Source organism: Pteronotus mesoamericanus, unplaced genomic scaffold, assembly GCF_021234165.1.
Source record: "Pteronotus mesoamericanus isolate MK-2021 breed Mesoamerican mustached bat unplaced genomic scaffold, CSHL_Meso_final contig_347, whole genome shotgun sequence".
Lineage (NCBI taxonomy): Eukaryota > Metazoa > Chordata > Mammalia > Chiroptera > Mormoopidae > Pteronotus > Pteronotus mesoamericanus.
In genome coordinates this window covers 17,475,954-17,495,763 of record NW_026555137.1, presented here as the reverse complement: position 1 = coordinate 17,495,763, position 19,810 = coordinate 17,475,954, and the positions used below count along the sequence as shown (strand labels likewise).

The 19,810-nt window shown below is 50.6% G+C and overlaps 1 protein-coding gene across 1 annotated transcript in view; it reads right to left on the bottom strand.

The window, feature by feature from the left end:
- The window catches only part of DISC1 (DISC1 scaffold protein), a 274,150-nt gene extending 255,805 nt beyond the window's left edge, over nt 1–18,345 (bottom strand). Inside the window, exon 1 of the mRNA XM_054576751.1 lies at nt 18,252–18,345. Coding sequence (XP_054432726.1) covers nt 18,252–18,309 — 58 coding nt within the window. The 5' untranslated portion in view covers nt 18,310–18,345. The remainder of the gene's footprint in view (nt 1–18,251) is intronic.
- Nucleotides 18,346–19,810: the final 1,465 nt, after the last annotated feature.

The window sequence follows — 19,810 nt, the reverse complement described above, 5'->3', positions numbered from 1 at the left end:
AAGTGTTCCTCGATGATTTACAAAGTTATAAAACTTATATTCACAAAAAGCAACTTAGGCATTCAATATGAAAACACATGCTGTAAGTAAAGCTGGCAATGGTGGGAAAAAACATCTTTACAAATGTTAATACTATTTAATGTTTGTTGACTGCCTTATGGTTTACAAAACACTTTCGTTCACATCAGTACACATATGTATGTAGAGCAGTGACCATTCTGTTCCTAGAAGACCTCCATGAGGCCTCCGTCGCGAAGGCCCCGCCCCGCACCCACAGTCCCAGAATCTGGGCTACCTCACCAGCTCTGCAATTTGAAATACTAATGGTTCCTTTAAAAAAAAAAAAAAAGGAATTTTCAATTAAAACCTCAACCTAGGGTCAGGTAAAATTGTGAAGTGGATTTACTGAAGTAGAAAGCAATTTGATCTTAACTCAGCGAGGGTGATGCCCAGCCACAGAAAGTCAAAATGGCGATCGCTCTGTATGTTAATACAGCAGCGAACCGTACGAGCAATTTAACTTCCCTTTAGCTTATCAGGGACAAGAGGGATGAGGAAAGGTCACTGAAGCCCTGATGGTGCCGTATCCAGACAGGTACACTCCAAAGCAGTCAGGCTGCAAAGCTCAAGTGCACAAATTAACAATTTCTTCCTACACCCCTTGGCAACCTTTGGACTGACCCAGACTTATCCAAACCAGAGAGAGACCTCTGCAGTCCTTTTGGGGACCTTACAGCTAATGGAAATAATCTCACCAGCTGCTTTCCACCTTCTTTTAGGGGGCACTAAGTCCCGCTTGTTCTGTAAGGACTTCCTTCAGGGTATGAGCTGTGCCAGGCCACCATGGAAGGGGGCCAGCTGGTCTACCCACTCTGGGGATACTGCATTTAGCTGCACAGTCTGAAATATTTGCCTGGAAATGCATAAACGATTAAATACAAATCCCAAGAAACCCCGGGGGTTGGGGCACAGCCGTTTAGAATTTAATGGAACCATTCCATCTCTGAGAATTCTCAATAACCTCAGCCCCTCCTTCCCTCAAGCCAGCCCTGAGCTCTCCTCTACAGATTCTCCTGTTTCCAGTCATCCGGGGAGCCCCTGATGCCTCTGCTAGGATGAAGCCTTTTATTTTCCCTAAGAGCAATTTACCCTTCAAGCTGGAAGTGGCGGAGACAGGTCACGGATTCAAACGGTCGAAACATCCTATGCCATCTGAGGAGTACGTGGGGCAGGTAGGTACAGGCAATTGGCAGATACCTACCCTATGTCTTTTATATTATACTGTTCATTGTAAAAAAAAAAAAAAAAAAAAAAAAAAGGACCATTTCTATATAATGCTAAAAAATAATGAGATATTTGCTAAGGATTTTTTAGCTGACACTGATTGTCATATTTTATTTATGCACCAATGAAAAGTTCCCATAGCCCTTTAATTAGATTAGCTCTAGAATTTGCCATCTTTCTCTCAGAATTCCATCTGTCTCTCCTTATTAGCCCAGTCTCTAACTCTTTCCCTAGAGAGATGAATTCAGTACATTTTTTTCCTCTTGGAACCAAAAGCTGCATGATTCAAGATGGCAGACATCCTCCAAGATACAAGAACAATTCATAATGTCTTTTGCTTTCATGTGATGTGAAAAGCCTAGAGGTTGCAGTCGGCAATAACACTGAACCCGAGTGGCCAGCATGATTTGGGCACTAGAAAATAAGCTTTATCTCGGCTTGCACTGAAAAGGCCGAGTGTTGAGATAGCGGAAGGTCGGAGACCTACCGCTCCGGGTTCTAAGACGATGCCGGGTCATCCTTTTCCGTTCTGGGCACCACCTTGTACAGAGCGTGGCATGGCCCTGAGCAGAAGCAAGAACCTTCCATGCCCACAAAGAGAAATGACTTGGAATAATGACAGGGGGAGGGAGACCTGTGAAGAAAAGAGGGAATTTCAGCAAACTAGCTCAGAAGTCATCAAGAGGGTGAGGAGAGCAGAAAAACCCTTCTATTGCTTCTCTAACAAATTACCACCAACTTAATAGTTTAAAGCAATGCAAATTCATTATCTTACAGTTCTGGAGGTCGGGCGTCACTGGGCTAAAATCAAGTGATCAGTAACGTTACTTACTGTCCTGATGGAGGCGCTAGGGGGAAAAAAAAGGACCATTTCTATATAATGCTAAAAATAATGAGATTAGATATTTGCTACGGATTTTTTAGCTGACACTGATTGTCATATTTTATTTATGCACCAATGAAAAGTTCCCATAGCCCTTTAATTAGATCTGTTTTCTTGACTGTTCCGGCCTTTAGAAACTGCTCGAATTCCTCGGGGTGGGACCCCTTTGTCCACCCTCACAGTCCACAGCTTAGATCTTCAGGCCTCTCTCTGGCGGGCCCCTCCTCCCTGCAAGCACACGGAGCCCCGCTCCTAAAATCCAAGGTCGTCTTCTCATTGCAAAGGCTTTAACTCAACACCCCTGCAGAGTCCCTTTGCCAAGTGAGGCCACAAACACTCAGGGTCCAGGAATGAGAACGCACACAACGTGGAAGGGCCATTTCTCTGCCCGTCACGCTGCCACTAAGAAGCAGACCTGGTGCCAACTGGGCTTGTAGCTCTAGAGGAAAAAACTCAGGAGAAAATTAGTAATAAAATGAAAAATAGTACAGATACTATTAAAGTGATCTGCTCAGTCATGAAGTTGGTGGTTGGCACACATAAATGAAAGGGGCTGGAATCCAGAAATGTGTGTGCTTAAAAGGCTGGCAAAGCCGCCTGCTTCTCAGTCTCACCCAGTAAGAAATAAGAGCAGGAAACCTTTTGATGACAGAAGCCCAAAGACAGCCCCGTGGCCAAGAGCTGATGAAGAGCGTTGCCTTCGCACCCGAGCCTGAGGACCGCAAGGCGGCCCCCATTTTGTTGGGAAAGAAGGGCGTGGGTGGTAAAGTAACACAATAAACCTAGCGTGATGCAAATGTCTAGGGGGAAGCACTGGGATTAGCTCTTGGTACAATATGAGAAACTTAATGGAAGAAAACAGAAGGGAAACCTGCTACGTTTTTGACAGAAATGTGTGGCCTACTAAAAAAAAAAAAAATGTATAAGCCTTAAAAAAACCTCAGGCCACCAAACAGATGGCAGCAAATGCTGTTCACACCCTCATAACTGCTTCAAACGTCGTCAGGATTGCGCTGAACCTGTGACTATGTCCACCTCCTATCTTATCTGTTTGCAATGGAGTTTTTAGGGCTGTTACGCTGTCTCTGCCCCACCACTGAAAGTTGACAGGGGCCAAGGAGGAGGCAAATAACGTTTTCTTTTTAGTTCGTAAGTCACAGAACCATGAGGATCCTCATTCCGACGTGATGGAGGAGAAAGTGCTGAAGGGTGAGCCAGACCCGGTGGCTGCTTGGGACTTACAGTGTCTCCTTCTGGGAAGGGTGTGTGGGTTCCAGGTGTGAGAGGGGAAGGGAAACAGGAATTCGGTGACCAGTGGGGACAGACCTGGCAGAGACTGGCCACCACTTTCCTCCTGCATCCCCAGCAGGTGACAGCTCCCAGCCTCCTCTGCAGCTTCGTGTGGCCATGTGACTAACTCTGGCCAACAGGGCGAGGGCAGAAGTGGTATCTGCTGCTTCCAGTTCTGACCCATAGAAACCTCCTATGAAATCTTCTCTCTCTTTTCCACGTTCTGCAGGCTGGGTGGCAAAGGCCAGGGCACACGTGGGAGCCACGTGCCTAAGGTGGCAGCACCTCTGCCAGCCTGAGTCGCTGAATGGCCTTGTGAGACCGAGGGGTCCCTCCATCCAGCCCGGTGCCTCAGGGCAAATGGCGGGAGAGCCTGAACCTTGTCTAAGGGAAAAATCCACTTCCAAGGCTGTAAGCCCTTGATAGCCCAGAATGTCTCTTAAAGTACTAACAGCGCCATAAATACCAGAACTGAATAAAAATCAGCATGATCTAAAGGGTGACAACTATAAGCACGCCAGCTGAGAAGACGGGATGATTGAGTCATGGTACAAACACAAAGCTCTCGGCAGCCGTTAGAAATACTGATGTGAAGCAATGTTTGACGACTTGAAAATGCTTCTGCGCTATACTGACAAGTGGGAAAAAATTAGCTCAGAAAACAAGATGTGACATAATCCCCGTCTGGGTAACAGGGGCTCTGAGAACCCTCTAGAAGGGTGTCCATCACAGAATTAACAGTGAGAAAGGGGGGACTTTAGTGATCTTATTAACCCTCCAGTTGACCCTGCAATGTCCCTTTCATGTCCCTTAAGAGACTCCCTCCATCCTCCTCTTCAAGATGGAATTTCTTAAAAATGTTACTTCAAAGAAGTCAGAAAACCTACAGATGAGAAACACCCCTCCCAAGACAGTAACAATCTTCTCTAACTTACAGCTCATCCACACTTCTCACACCACACACATTTCCATCAGTGTATAACAGGCGACACAGTGAAACTCCCCGGTCTCTGCCCTCTCCACTCCCAGGACAGGGGCGGGCCCGGCCAGCTGACCCCTGCCCTCCAGGAGGAGAGGCGGGGCTAGTGCAGCGCGGCAGCGGCACCCGCGCTACAGCCCAGTCCGATTTCAGGCAGGAGCCAGTGAGGAGAGGGAAGGGGACGCAGCAGGGAAGCAAAGCCAAGTCCACTGCTGTGCCCAGCACTGAGCTAGCGGCCTTCCGGCCAGGGCTAATGGGCCCTCTGCCGACCCGGCCTGTGCAGCATCAGGATCATGGAAGGGGCATCCAGGCCTATGAGTCTCACCTAAATCCTATGGGGTTTAGGTCCTAGGTGGCTCTACCTTTCCTAAGTGACTGCCATAAAAATTGCAGGGTTTTCGCCCTGGCCAGGTAGCTCGGTTGGTTAGAGCATTGTCCAAATATGCCAAGGTTATGGGTTCGATCCCCAATCTGGGCACCTACAAGAAGCAACTAATGCATAAATAAGTGAAACAACAAATCGATGTTTCTCTCCCTGCCCCCCCAAAAAAATTAAATACAAAATAAATTGCAGGGTTTTGAGCAGAGGTGTGAGCCAGGTGAACCCAGGTTTCAGGAAAGTTAACCTGACTACAAGGTCCACTGTGATCGGGAAGAGGCTAGAGCTGAACATCTCTATTTGTAAGGCTATCGCCATCACCCTGGCATGCGTGACGATGGAGGAGACAGAAGGGACAGTCCACGCGCTATGGGACCCTGTGGAGCGCACCCAGCCCCTCAGCACCCAAGATCCACAGAGCCCACACACGAAGTGGAAGAAACCTGAGGCCACTCCAGGAACGAGGACATTTCATACAGGGAGCTGGGCTCTGTGAGCCGCAGCCTTTCCCAGGAGTGGCTCCCCATCTTAGGGAGAAGATGTTCAGAGGTGAGGTGGCTCCTCCCTGGGCGAGACGGACACCGTGCGCCATGGTCAACTTCGCCTGCTTGGAACGTGCTACGTTTGCACAGGTGTGCTTCCTGAGCTCCGAAGTGAACGCTCAAAGGCAGAGCCGTGGGCTGTAACATTCGGGGCAGGTGACACAGCTGGAGCCTCTGTGCCATTGCTCCCGCCCTGCTGGGTCTGCGGTGTCTGTGCTGAATAACAAGAAAGCTGGCCGTGCTCCTCACGTCTGGAGACCTGGATTCAAGGGTGTACAGGGGGACTCGGCACCCACATCCCCATGACCGGCACTGACTGCACTCCGGCCATTCACCTGTGACTGTGTGAAGGTCTCCCTCCCCCACCCAACATGCCACAGTGTCCAGAGGAGAAGCTGGGGCTAACTCAGTAGACAGATCGAAGCAAATAGAGACGGAGTCTGCATGTGGGTCAGCGCTGAGGAAAGTGCGAAAGGACTTTGACAGGTTTGACGGGTAGGAAGTTGTCTGTTCCTGTTATAACTACTGTACTATTCTTGCTTAAGACATGAGCTCCATATTTGCTGTTGAAATAAACCCAACTGTTCATGGGGAAAAAAAAAAAGAGAGGGAGCTGGTCACAAAGGCATGCAAAGAGCTAGAGAGAACAAAGGCGGGGAACAGCTAGAGATGAGCCGGTAAGGCCGCTCCCCGGAGTCAGCTCGGTCTGCGGCTCAGCTGAAGAGGGTGTGTGCGTTGGTTCTGCACCCTGGGGCAAGGGTCGCCTGTCGGAGCTGCTGCGGGCCCCCATCACCCATCCCTCGAGCCAGGCCCCAGCCTGGGCGCCAGCCCCACCCACCCTGCCACCCATGCCCTCCCCCGGCGGGACAGCACCTGCCCAGGTGTAGGCTGCAGCCCACCTGTTTTACTATGCTACCGTTTTCTAAGCCCTTTGCCTGTATCATCTCAGGAAATCCTCCCAACCGTCCCAGAAATAACATGACTGCCTAGGTGACACAGAGAAATTAAATGGCTTATTGCAGGCCATACATCTAGTGACAGAATTTCCGATAAAGATTTGAAATCTAATAATGGCCCCTAATAGTCATACTGAGTGCCTGTGACCAGACGGGACCTGCACTCAGGCCTTTACTCGTAGGACCACAGTCGGTGCTCGGAATGACAGCGGTTATGAACTTCCCCAGACCAGCGCGCACTGCTCGGAGCGCCCGGGCACCCGGGTCCAGGGAAGCGCCGGCCGGCGTGCGTGCCCCCAGCCCCCGCGAACGGCACCCCTTCATCTCTCTCTTTCTCGCGCACTTACTGCCTCCCTCCCCATCGGAGGCCCGAGCACGGTCGGATCCGACGGGACAATGAGGCTGCTTAGGCACAGCTGAGGCTGGGGTTTCCTGGGGGGTTTCCGCGGGTGAAACAAAAAGCGCCTTTGACTCTGGCTCCTCCGGGATCCAGGGAACAAGCGGGCATTCTCTTTTGCACTGAGCGCCTGACTCCCACACTCCCTGCAGACAATGTGGAAAGAACACCCAAAGGGTCAGCCAGCTGGCCTGCCAAGTCCCCGGCCGCACAGAAGTTCTGCCTCCGCCAAAGCCGCTCAGTGACGGCTCCAGAAACTTGCAGGGAGCCGGGGGCGCAGTGGGAAAGCAGCAGCTGGATCCCCTCTGTCCCACTGTGCACACGGGTTGGTTCATTTTTATAGCGGTTTATTAAGTCACTGTGAACGGTGACTTTTCCCGCTGGAGCCAAAACACCTGAGAAGCCAAGAGAGAGAGCGAACCTCCGTGCTGAGCGGGGACGGTAGGCCGGCGGCGGCGGTGGCAGAGGCTGCTGCTGTTGCTGGGGCCGCTGCTGCGCCGAGCTCCTCCTGAGGTTAGAGTGCCCCCTCCAGGTGTGAAATGATACCAGCAAGAGCGCTGAATTATTTTCTGCAACAGGAGAGGCAAACTCTCAGAGTCTGAGACACCAAGTCCAAACCATGTCGAGATGGAGAAGGCCACCTAGCTTACCTTCCACGCAGATGACAGTTTCATGAAGACAAAACCAAAACTAAGCCGCACCTTGAAAAGGCAAAGACTGGCTGGGTCTAGAACCAGAATTCCCTTCCCAGCCAACCCATGCATGCTGTCATGCGACCTCCAGGCTCCCTGACCCATTCGGTGCCCATCACCCACATTAGGCCTTCTCAGCACGGGCAGTGCTGGGACACTCACGGCCCAAGACAGCACCGCCTGTGCCACGCGCCCGCTCACCGTGGCTGCCCGTGTGGGCACGTCAGACAGGCCCAGCCCCTTCCCCTGCCGGCCTATGGAGGGCAGCGTGCTCCCTCCAAGACCAGCAGAGTCCTGGGAGCCAGGGAAAGGGAGGGAGTGCAGAGGAGGGATCATTTGCCTTCAGGCTGCAAATTATGGCGCCAAAGGATTGACCCAAGAGGCGAACCAAAACCCTCCGCAAGGGCTCAGCAAAGCACTTGTCAGGTCGCGGTCACAGCCCAGGGAGGCCTGGGGCGCACACTCGGCAGCGGAAGCCCGGAGGCCCAGACCCGCAGAGCAGACAGGCCCCCAGGCTGCCTTGTGGGGGCACCAGGCTGCACCCCCGCTCCGGAAGTGAGCTGGAGCTGGGCTGGACAGTGCGCCCTCCGCAAGGTCTTGTTCCCACCTTCCCTGTGACACCACCTGCGTCCTTCTGCTCGACCCTCGTGCAGTGCTGGGCATGGTGACAATGACAACAGCCTATCTGAGAAACAGCAGAGACGATACAACCGTAATGAGCCTAAGACTTGGAAATGGAGGAGGAAAAGAGGCGAAAGGGAGGGGAGAAAAGCAAGCCAACTTCAACGAGTCGATCTAGTACAAGTTCGTGACACATCACGTATTACGAGTCTCAACTCCGAGCCCTCCCTCAATGTCCAGCCTGAACTCATACAACGGCAAAGCCTCATGCACATGGATGCAAACGACGGAAGCCTGTATTTATGCTGCCAGTTACAGGAACCAGCATCTCTGGCTGCAGAGACTCTAGGCTGATTCAGATAAGGGCTCGGGGACAGGGTCAGGGTGTGAGGGACAAGCTATCTGGCAAACTGAGATTGTAAGCAGAACTGATGTTAGAGACAACATCAGCGAGTTTACAATAAAAGCAACTCTTTACACACAGATAGTATAGATTATGATGCGCTCTTATGTAAATGATTGTATTAGACAATTTATCACAATTCTCCATTGAGGGCTGATAGGAGCAGCCCTGTTTCCACAAGAAAGGATGCTGAGATCCACAGAGGTTAGAGGACCAGCCCGGTGTCCTGGCCTCCGGTCCAGTGTCCTAGCCATCTGGCCCCTCAGCCAATCGTGGTTAACCATCACTTATCCACAATGACAGGTAAAGTGACGCATTTTGACACAATTTAAATGAAATGTGCCTTTGTGATGTATCAATGCTCCCATTAGGAGCACCTGTCTGGTGTTTCAGGCACTCACATCACATCACGCTAAGAGATGACATCAGAGGTGACAGAACGTGCGAGCTGCTGGTGACAGTGTCCTGTAAAGCCCCTCTGAACTAAAATCATAACCATGTGCCTAGGTATGGACAGCTGACATTTTCCTCTTATGAAATGTGTGAACGGCCATTCCTTTAGAAATTTCTGCCACTTAGGTTGACCTTGAACATGCAGTCCATGTAAACAGCATTGCTTCCCTGCAAAAGCAACTTTTAGACAAGTGCCCCATCCTTGCTTCTCCACGTAGCGTTTCAGGAGCCACCAGAGACTAGGCAGCCATTCTCCCACATGCCATGTGGCTCTATTACATGTCATTCAGTGCAATTCAATAAGTCTTTATTCCTTCTACAAATGATAAGAAGATAAACACAAATGATGAGAAGATAAACACAACGAGGCCTGCGCTCAGGAAATTCAACCCAGGCTCATGCAAAGGCATATCCAAAGGAGTGTGTTTGCCTCCTCTGGATTTCAGGTTGACTCACCCCTTCCCTGGCTCTGTAATGATTAATAATTGTTCATTTTACTGGGAAAGGCAGTCTCCAAATTTGGATAGGATTTTTTTTATGTTTTTAAATATTTATTTATTTTTCGAGAGAGGGGAAGGGAGGGAGAAAGAGAGGAAGAGAAACATCAATGCAAAAAAGAAGCATCTATCAGTTGCCTCTTGGACATACCTCAACGGGGTACTGAAGCCGCAACCCAAGCATGTGCCCTGACCAGGGGTCCCATCAGCGACCCTGGGCTTTGCGGGGCGATGCCCAATGAACTGAGCCACACTGGTCACGGCTGGATATTGTTTTTCTTTTTAAAACAGATCTTTTTGCTCAGTAAAAAGCAGAATAAACATTTAAAAGCTGTGTTAATATACATTGATCTCCAGATCAGCCTCAGTAACCCTTTGGGACATCTCGCTTTATTTCCGCTGAGCCCTATTCCCCCCCCCCCCCAGCAAATGGGAAAAGCTGGGGTGCTTTGCTTGTATATCGCCTTGTGGGTGTGTTTTTTTTTAAGTTTCAAATGCATTTACATACAATAAATATTTGCGCAAATGTTCTTAGTTCATCCCAAATCATAAAGTCAAGAAAATACATTTGGATTAAAATGATAGAATTTGTCCGATTGTTTTTTTCATTTAAATTACTCCTTAAGTCAAGTAAAGAAAGACCCACAAAAGCTGCTTGGTTGCAAAATCGTTCAGAGCTCATCCTACAGCCCCCGAGGCCCATGAGCCGGCTGGGTAGAGAATGAGGTCATGGCTGTTGATCGGTCCCGGACAGCTGCGGGCCTCCCCCGCCTGGGAAGCCAGTGTCCTGGCACCACCGCGTGGCCTGAGAAGAGGGTATTGGAGAAGTTGAGCAAAGGCACCGCACAGCCAGGAAATTAACCCGAGTTTCCACAGATGGAGAACTAGAATCTCTTCCAAGATGAAGAGCAGGATGTTTTTACAAGCGTGGAAATCAACACTGGAGTAAATTATCTTCAAAATTATTATAGCCATGAGTAAACTCTGCAATAGATAAATTATATGTTACAGTATTCCTTCTTTCTCCTTTCACCCATCCACCCATTCACCCCATAAAACAATCACTGAGCATCTGCTAGCTGCTAGTTACTTTTAAATGATTTTGGTGTATCCTAATGTCAACATCCCAAAACATCATAAGCATTAATTCTCTTTTCTCCACTGAACTACAGGCTTCTAGAGGGTGTGGATAACCCTGCATTTTTTTTTTTTTAATTTAATCTTGAAGAGCTACCATGGTATCTAGCAATGTAGTTTGAGCATCTCAATGAACATGTGAACTGAAATGAACTTCTAGGACTCCTTGATTGGTTTTAAAAGACATGAAGACAACAGATGTGGTTAATCTACCCACTGGATTACTCAATCTGAACTTTAATGAAGAGTTGAGTTTCATTTGGTGACAGGCGCATGAACTATGAGCCTGCGACACAGAGGAGGGGTCAGGAGAGAGCCTCCCTGAGCAGAAGGAGTTTACACAGGAGGAAAAGCAGGTGACATGTGTAACAAACTCTATCATGGAAACAGGGGAGAGGGGAGGACCACAGAGGGCCAGGGGAGGCAGGGAAGGCTTCTTGGCTGGACCTTAAATGAAGGAACGGCACACTGATATGCACAGACGGGGCAAAGATAGATTCCACCTCTTCTTCGTGGGCAGAACAACGTGTGCGATCAAAGAGCCCAAAAGTCCCTTTTAGGGGCTTAGGGGCCAGTTTATGGAAGGCCTGAAAAGGAAGGCTAAGAATCTGCTTGCAGGACAACAAGCCCTTGCACAGAGGAGCAATGGCCTCATCAGATCTAAGCTTTGGGAAGGGTACCCTGGCAGGCCTGACTGTGGAGTTACTAAGCAGAGAAATACTGGCACAACCAAGCGTCAGGACTGGAAAGACACGGGAAAGCCTGAAACAGCTTCTGAGGACGCCTCCTAGGGGTGGCTGTTAAGCTCTAACAGGGGTATCCAACCTTTTGGCGTCTCTGCACCACACAGGAAGAAGAAGAGCTGTCTTGGGCCACACATTAAATACACTGCCACGCGTAATCACAAAAAATAATAATAATAAATGTTGTAGTGTTTTAAGTAAATTTATGATTTTGTGTTGGGCCACATTCATGGCCATCCTGGGCTGCATGTGGCCTGTGTGCCACAGGTAGGACACCCCTGACTAAGGATTGCTTTAAACCACTTGGAAGAACACCAGCCTTTGTTAGACCTGCCCTTTAGGCTGGATGGTCCTTGAAGACAATCTAATATATTTTTCTACACCCTGGTGTGCGTACCGCAGTGCCATGTATAGAGTAGGTGCTAAAAAATGTTTTTGAACAAAGGAATAAATAGAATGGAATGAGTAAATGGATAAGTTTAATGTCTCCAGAAGAGAATTCTATAACCAAAAAGAAACAAAAGGATCAGTAAGAGTCGCGGTAACTTAAGGCCCCAAATCTACTGTTTGAATTGAACGCAGGTTATCACCTGCCCAGGGAGCCGGTCTCACCCCTCACTGTGCCTGGCCTGTGGCTGGAATAAAAAGTGTCAGGGAAAGAGGAAGCCTGCACTGAGTCACTCATAGAGCAGATCTTGCAAGTTCTCATCTGAAGAAAAGAAAATTTTCGTAACTAAGTAAGGTAACAGATGTTAAATAGACCTGTGGTGACCCTTCCACAATATATTCAAATATGAATCATTGTGTTGAACACTTGAAACTAATATAATGACATTGTCCATCATAGCTCAACTTTAAAAATCGTACTAAAAAATCAACTAAAAAATCATACACTTTTTTCCATCTGAGGATTTGTAATCACAAAACAGCTGTCATAACTCCAAGTTTCCAGTGTATTAGAAAACAGAACACCCCAATTTATCTCTACATTTACTTTTTTTGACCTCTTTGAAATAACCCTCATTTATGAACAGTATTTAAGTCAGACAAGGCACGCGTTCATTTATAAATGAGAAATATATATCCTACGTCAAAAATAACACCTAATAATTATGCCAAATCACTGTAACAACCCACTTGCAAATTAAGAGACAACAGATAGGAAAAGGAAGGTTAGATTGGTGTGCATTTCTCAAAACTAAGTTTAAACTAAGAGTTCACATTCAGAACACAGTTCACTCACTAACCTTGGCATTTCACCTTTCAGCCCGTGCAAGTGTTTAGTCTCCCCGTAGGGCTACCTGTCCAAGGCATGTTTCTATTCTTGGTTAATTTGTTTGCCTGGGTGAACATGATCGTGTTAATGATTAATATCAACCCTCGATGTGTGTAACCCTGGGGAGTTGAAGTACCTGCTGCATTCCGGCAGGGTGCTGTCTAGAAGACCTGAAATAGAACCACCTGGATTGGGGGAGGAGCCATAACGGGAAACCCCAGTGAGCAGGGAATAGGGAATTTACACAGTAGCTCAAATCCTGGACAATCTCAATCCACCAGGACAAACATCACAGAATTCTAGACCTGGGAGGGTTCCCACACACAGTCCAGTGGAGCCCACAGTCCGAACCCCTCACTACGTTCACGACAGAATCACTGCATGCTAACTTAAATGCTTCCGATGGCTAAAAGCTCACTGCTTTTCCAGGAGGCCTATTCGACTGATGGACAACTTTTACTTTTAGCAAGTCTTTCTCTAAGTCAAAAATTGATAACTACCAGTGTGTGGCTCTAATTCTAATCCTGGGCCAAGTAGGCACTCTTGTCAATGTTGAACGAATGAATGGTGACTTACTGAACAAATCGATTCTCAAAGATCAATTAGCCACAGGACAAAAGCATCTGCTTGAATTTTTAAGTCTTTGAGAGTCCTGATGGATCAAAAATAATTAAGTTAAATTCCCGTAATGTTTCTTAAGCAGGATGAAGTATGCAGAGCGATGGAATGAAGCAGGTGCAAGTGAGGCCCAAGGACACAGTTTCTGATACTCACTCTGCCGCTCTAGCCCTCACTTTTCACACCTGTAAAATCAGAAGGCCAGATTCCGTGATCCCTACTGTCATTGACTACTGGGGACATGACGTGCCCTCAGAGATTGCCATCCAGCACTTCAAGATCACCGTCTCCACTGCGTCTCTTTGAGAGTTCAAACCCACCTGCAGATAAAGAGAAAAAGCCCTACCAGGACAGGCAAATGCTGGGGTCGAACATGTTTGCCCACATGTACTCAGGATGGGCCCGAGGCACCACGGCAAGAAAACTAACCTGAAGCTGACATGGGAAAGATAATCCCGGGCTATTTATTTCAATCTCTTCATTTGAGATCGGTCTCCCGCACCTACGCCGGCCATTGCGTTAACCAAAAACACGCAGACCCAGGAGGCATTGCAGGCTCACTCCCAGATCACCGCAATAAAGCGAGTCATCCTCGTTTTGCTGGGAGAGGGGCTTGCCTTCGCTTTGTAAAAAGCACACCTCTGAAGAGCAATGAAGTGAAGCACAGTGAGACGAGGTGCATACAGTTCTCAGCAGCTCCACTGGTAGGTGCTCTCGATGCTTCAGCTGCCAGATCAGCCAGCTGATCTACTGAAGCCTCATCCAACAATGAGTTCTGTGATTCTGTTTATAACACACGACCGGCGACCGAAAAGATAAGAGGAAGCCCCGCTATCTCCACCATCTATTTCTGAGCCCCGACAGGACACAAGCGGCCACAAGAAGGGAAGGTGGGGTACAGGAAGCAGATACGAGCCGGTGGTCACGTCAGCGGCCGGGCACCCCGTGTGGGCTCCTGACTGCTTCCAAAGCCAATGTCGGCAATTTCGCGCAAAGGTCAGACGCGGTCCTCCTTTCCCCCTTCCACTTGGTGTAAAAAGGTAAAAGCTGATTGCAAAGTCTGAGCTCAAATGAGCAGCTGGTAAACTCTGATTTCAAAAGAAGAAGTGGATTCAGGATGGTCCAGGAATCTGTGGCGGGTGTTTAAAAACCAGCGTGAGTGTTGCACAAAAGACATTCACAAAGGAACTTTTACCACCAAGTCATTAAAGCCGAGAACAAATCACAGAAGACTCCCAAAGGCTAAAAGGCTTGCACTGCTACTTGGTGCTGACAGAACAAAGGCTGGCCTGGTGGCCCAGGTTGTGCCAGGGGGCACGGTCCCCACGCTCAGGGTGTCCACCAAGGGCATCTCTGGAAACAGTGTTCTGCTGCTTATTTTGCATGACCACCCAGCATATAAACTGAATAACTAATAATCATTATCAAAATGGATGTTTCTCAGTCTCTTTCAATGACTCTAATCTAAGATGTTACCTATTTTTATACTCAGAAACTTTGCTCTGTGCTGGTCTGCAGGTCTGTTATTTAAAGGTTACCCTTGTACCCTCTCTTTGCTCTGGAGGTTTTTCTTTGACCAAAACCACAATAAAATTCAAATATCAACCATTGAATCTCTTCTCCTCCAATTAAAACTTTAAGATCTGTTTTCAAAAGGGAACGTTTTAATGAACATTAGACTTATTGCTTCTTTTTCTCTAAACCAATGTCTTGGGGTTTGAGCAAGGAGCAAGTGTTATTTTGGTCATGTAACAAAAACAATAATAGTTTGTACCCCACTTCTGAAATAGATACAAGCTGATGAACACAGCACAGAAACTGACTCCTAGAACAGATAAACCAAGCTGTTTGTCTGCATTGGGGGATCACAGAGGTTTTTAATGTTCTTCTTCTTGTTTATAGTTTTCTGCGCTTCCTGTAATGAGCACGCATCACTTTTGGAAAAAGAAAAAAGAAGAAGGGAAACTTCATTTAGGGAACAATCGAATTAGCGATTGTTTCTGCAGCACAAAGACCTGGCCCTCACCCCACCCCAGATGCCCTGGCTTCCTCCGCAGGCCGCAGGCCCGTTCCCCTCCAGGGGCGACTCGGGTGAGCAGAGAGACCCTGCAAAACTGTCCCGGGGCCCAGCCCGGCAAGGCACCAAGGGCACCAAAAGCCTCAACCCCAGGTGACACCTCAGGTCCATGCCAAGGATTCTGGAAAATGTAAGGGTGAAGTTAAAAAATTATTGTAGTTTAGATTCCATTTAGTCTGAGACTTGCAATGAGTTCTTGCGATACCTCCTTTTGAGTTTGAATACCTTTTGTCCTCTGCAAAATTTCATTGTTTGCAAGAAAAATGTTTAAATTGGGATTTTAAAATAGGGATGAAAGAAATTTAGATTATTGCCAAGTCTCTTGTGCCAGGGCTAACAATTCACTCTTACGTGAGCACCCATAATAGAAATCTGCAGGACACACTGTTACCTATTACACACCACTAGTCTCGGTCTCTCCGCTTGGCTGGGGGCTAAGAACACACCTGTGAGAGGCACCGACATCAGAGTTCGGACCCTGGCTCTCCCCTTGCACTTGGGAAAGAAACAGGAAAGCCCGCATCTCAGCTTTGCACTGGGAAATGAAGGTTATAAATCCCTCCCTCATCAAAGGAATTCCCAACAGAGTGGCTGTCACCTCTTCAGTTCAAAAACATTATCAACGTTAATATTCCCTCCAGTGGCCAGTCCTGGTGTCTGAGTGGTTCCCAGGGCCCAACCAAGGGACCAAGTCTCCAGAGCCCTGACGAGAGGAAGTAACACCCCAAAATATGGACCCCTTTTCCGCTCCACCTTCGCTAGCCAAGCAGCTGCCAAGAACAAAGGCTGCATCCGCAACACCTGGCAAACAAATGCAGCCTGGCCTCACGAGCTGAGTGCCTCTCTACAAGTGTCTTTGGGGAGGAGCTTCGAGAACGAGCGGAGGAGCGGCTCCCCTTCCAGGGGCCTGGGGAGATTCCACCAAAGAATCCAGAGGTGGCGATGGCGGCCACGGTTCAGGCAGCGGAAGCGGCTGCAGAGATTACTCGGAAGCTGGAGAAACAGGAGAGAAAACTCTTGCAGGGGGAAATGAAACAGCTCGCGGCGCCCGCCCTTGCATCTTCAGAAAACAGCAGTCAGACGCTGGAGGGGTGTGAGGAGACACGTGAGAGACCCAAAAAGAAGAAAAGCCAAAGGTCCGGGGGGGCCTCCTCAGGAGGACCGGATGGAAGATCCACCTGTCACTATCCAAGCCCAAGAAAAGACAGCGGTGTCCCAGGAGGAGCTGGTTAGCAGTGATCTTGAGGAGACAACTGGCAGTGCAAGTCTTCCTGAGAGGAAGAACTCTCTCCCCGCAGAGGAACCAGTCAGGGACCCCGAAGAGGCAGGAAACAGAAGCGTCCCCAAGAAGAAGAGGAAATTCTCTTCGAAGGGGCAGCCGATCAGCAGTGGACCTGAGGAGGCTGCTGGCGGCAGCAGCGGCGGCAGCTCCAAGAAACGGAGAACGCTCCAGAAGCTCCCCCAGGAAGACGAGAGTGGACAGTCCCCTGGTGGGGTAGAACCAGCCAATGACCCGTCCCCTGCATCCCAATAAAAACAAATTCATAAGAAAAAAAATACGTATTCCCTCCGGTAGCATGATGTCTTACATCCGCACAGCGACGCATGCTCTTCACGAAGCTTCCACATCCTCTACCTCATCAGATCCTCAGGCAGCTCTAGCAGCACCGGAGGCCGTAAAGACGGTCCTATTTTTCTATTATCTTGTTTTGTAAATCGATGAGGAAACTGAGGCCCAGGGTCGCGGAGCTCAGAAGGCAGATCCAGGCCTCTTCTGCTCAGTGACACAGATTCTCAGCTGAGCCTTAGAAGCCCCCCTGTGCCATGCCTGAATGTAATACAGTGAAATTTCTTTCAAAAGACTGCGCTGGGCATACCTTAATCAAACCAAGCGCAAACCACATCACTCCAAGTTACTCAGGTTTTTGCTAAAAATAGCAGGTGAGGTTATTGAGAGCTCACTGTCCCTCTCAGGCACTGGGCGAGGTGCTTGACCTCCACGGACACATTTAAACCCCACAGCCACCCTATGAGGTAGGCGCTGCCATCGTCCCCCAAACTGACACACGACTAAGTCCAGGATTGCGATGCAGGCAGACTGTTCCCAAACTCCAATCCTGGGAGTCTGGCACTGTCGCACTTGTGGGACCGACAGCTCATTCTGCAAAAGTGCTTCCACACGCGCTGTGAGACGGGGAGGCCAGGCTATCCGCGTCCTCTTGCACGTCTGAGGAAACTGAGGCTTGCAGGTGTCAAGGGCTGTATCTAAAGCTCCCGGGCAAGGACGGGCACCAGGCAGCGCTCCGGGGCCCTCTCGCCCCAAATCGCGTTCTCTGCCCAAAGTCTCAAACTCTTGCGTATATATTTTAAGAGTGAGATAGATGGTAAGAGACCTTCTGTCATTCTCCCAAAGCAACCACCACTAATGGCTTCACTGTCAACAAGGGGGCTCGACCGTGTGACCCGGGCTCTGTCTCTCCTGCGCCCGGTCCTGGGCGTTACTATCGCCAAGTCGGAAGTGTGACCTGAAATTGTTTGCAGAGCTGCCCTTTGGGGAGGTGCCAGCACCACCTTCCTCATCCCACCCCAACCTCCTTCCTCCCGATCCGTGACGGGACGAAAGCGAGGCGGGCGTCCCCAGTCCCTCGGGTGGCGGGGGAGGGCGCACGGCGACGGGAGGCTGGGACGGACCCAAACGCCGGCACGCCCCTGCCGCCCTCCGCCACCGCCACCGCCACGGGGGCGGGTCGGACGTCCGCTGCTGTCGGAAGCTGCAGCTCTCCCGAGTCTCTGCACCGTCCGCGGAGAGAGACCGGCCTGGCCAGGCGCGGGCTGACCGCGCCGGACCCGACTCCTCTCCCGACCCGGCGCGCCGAGCGTCCTGCCTCAGTTTCCTCCCCTCGGGACTCTGAACCCGAGCAGTTAACAGCAGCGCAGCCCAGACCTACACGGCTCCCAGCCGCGCAGCGCGCCCTCCCGGCCCGACCGCCAGCCCCCGCCGCGCCGCGCTGACAGCGCCCCTACCTGCGCGCGGGCCCCCGCCGCCACCGGCCGGAGCGCCCCGGGGCCCCCCGCCCGGCATGCGCCTCGCTGGCTCCTGCGGCTGGGCGGCGGCGCGCGGCTGCGGGCGCCCGAGGCCCGCGCTGAGGGGAGCGAGCGCTGCGCGGGACGGGAAGTGGGGAGGGGGCTGGGGGGCTGGGCGGGCTCCTTCCGGCTCCCCAGCGCGGCGGGCAGCTTCCTCTCCAGCCTCGGCCCCTCGCGCGCGCGCGCGCGTACACACACAGGCGCGCGCACCCACGCGCGCGCGGCAAGGGCGGGCCCACAGTTTGGCCGGGACCTCTGAAAGTTTGCTTTTCACTCTGGCCCATTTCTGCTCGCTACGGGAGGGGAGACGGGGTGGGAACCGGTGTTCAGGGAAGAAGAGGCTGGGAGGCCTTCCGGGTGCGTGTACCGGGCGCCTCCCAGATGTGTGGTTAGGAAAGTGTGGGTGGGAGAGATGGAGGGGAGAGGAGGGACTCGTTTAGATAGACGGAAGGGAGAAATCGGGGAAGGGGCCAACAACACTGGGAGAGAGATGGGAGGGTGCATTTCCCAAGTGAAATCGGAACCCAGCTTTCTGAACCCTCTGGCAGGCCGACTGGTCCCAGAGCCTCCTCCCCGCGTTGGACGGCTGTCCTGGGATGCGGGTGGTGGCCCATACCCAGCTCCCAGGCTGCTGACTCACCTCTTCGCCCCTCCCCTGTGGTGCATGCCAGGAGGTTACTGGAGCAAACCCAGGTAGCACCTGACTAACACCTTCCTATAGAACTAACAACATGCAGTGGAGGGTGCCAAGGGCCAGAGCTTGGCACAAAACGGGCGTAAGTTCCAAGGGCGTTAGAAGGACTAGTGTGAGGGCTGAGCGGGAAGGATCTCACTGGAAGTGGAGGAGGACCTTGCCAGTGAAAACACACAGATGCGCTCAGAAGTCCAGGTGAGCATGGATGTGAATGATGTGGTAAAATGGCAGGAGGAATAGAAAGGTGGATCAGGCTGACTTCAGGCAACTAAGCAGAGGCCTGGATTCAGTGCTGGAGGTTAGAAAGTGCTCCTAACAGTGTTGGGCTAGTTGACTGGAACATGGCGCAGAGGTGACCAACACTAGCTGAAGCGGCAAGACCAGGCGGTGGCGGTGTGCTGCACAGGACGCATCCGGGGCTTGGGGAGAGGGGCATATGAGCGTGGATTGATCATGTAAGGCCTTTCTACGGACTCCAGGAGGGGCCAGAGCACACACCGTTCATCAGGACTGAGAAAAAGCTTCGTGGCCCAGCACCCTTCGTTCCTTTGTCACTCGTCTCTGTAGGTCAGACATTAGAGTGGGAGCTCTGACCACTGAACTGGAGCCCTTAAATGGAATGGAGACGGTTGGTTTCCAGGGTGACAGGAGCCAAATGGTGGCAATGAAGGGCCAAAGGCAAGGTGGGTATGGGTTCTGTCATGGACTGTCACAGAGGGCAGAGTCGAAGCAGCAGTCAGCATAGACTCCTCAGACCCACGGCATTGGCAAGTCAGTGTTCCTAGAAGTCAAATAGAGGGGACAT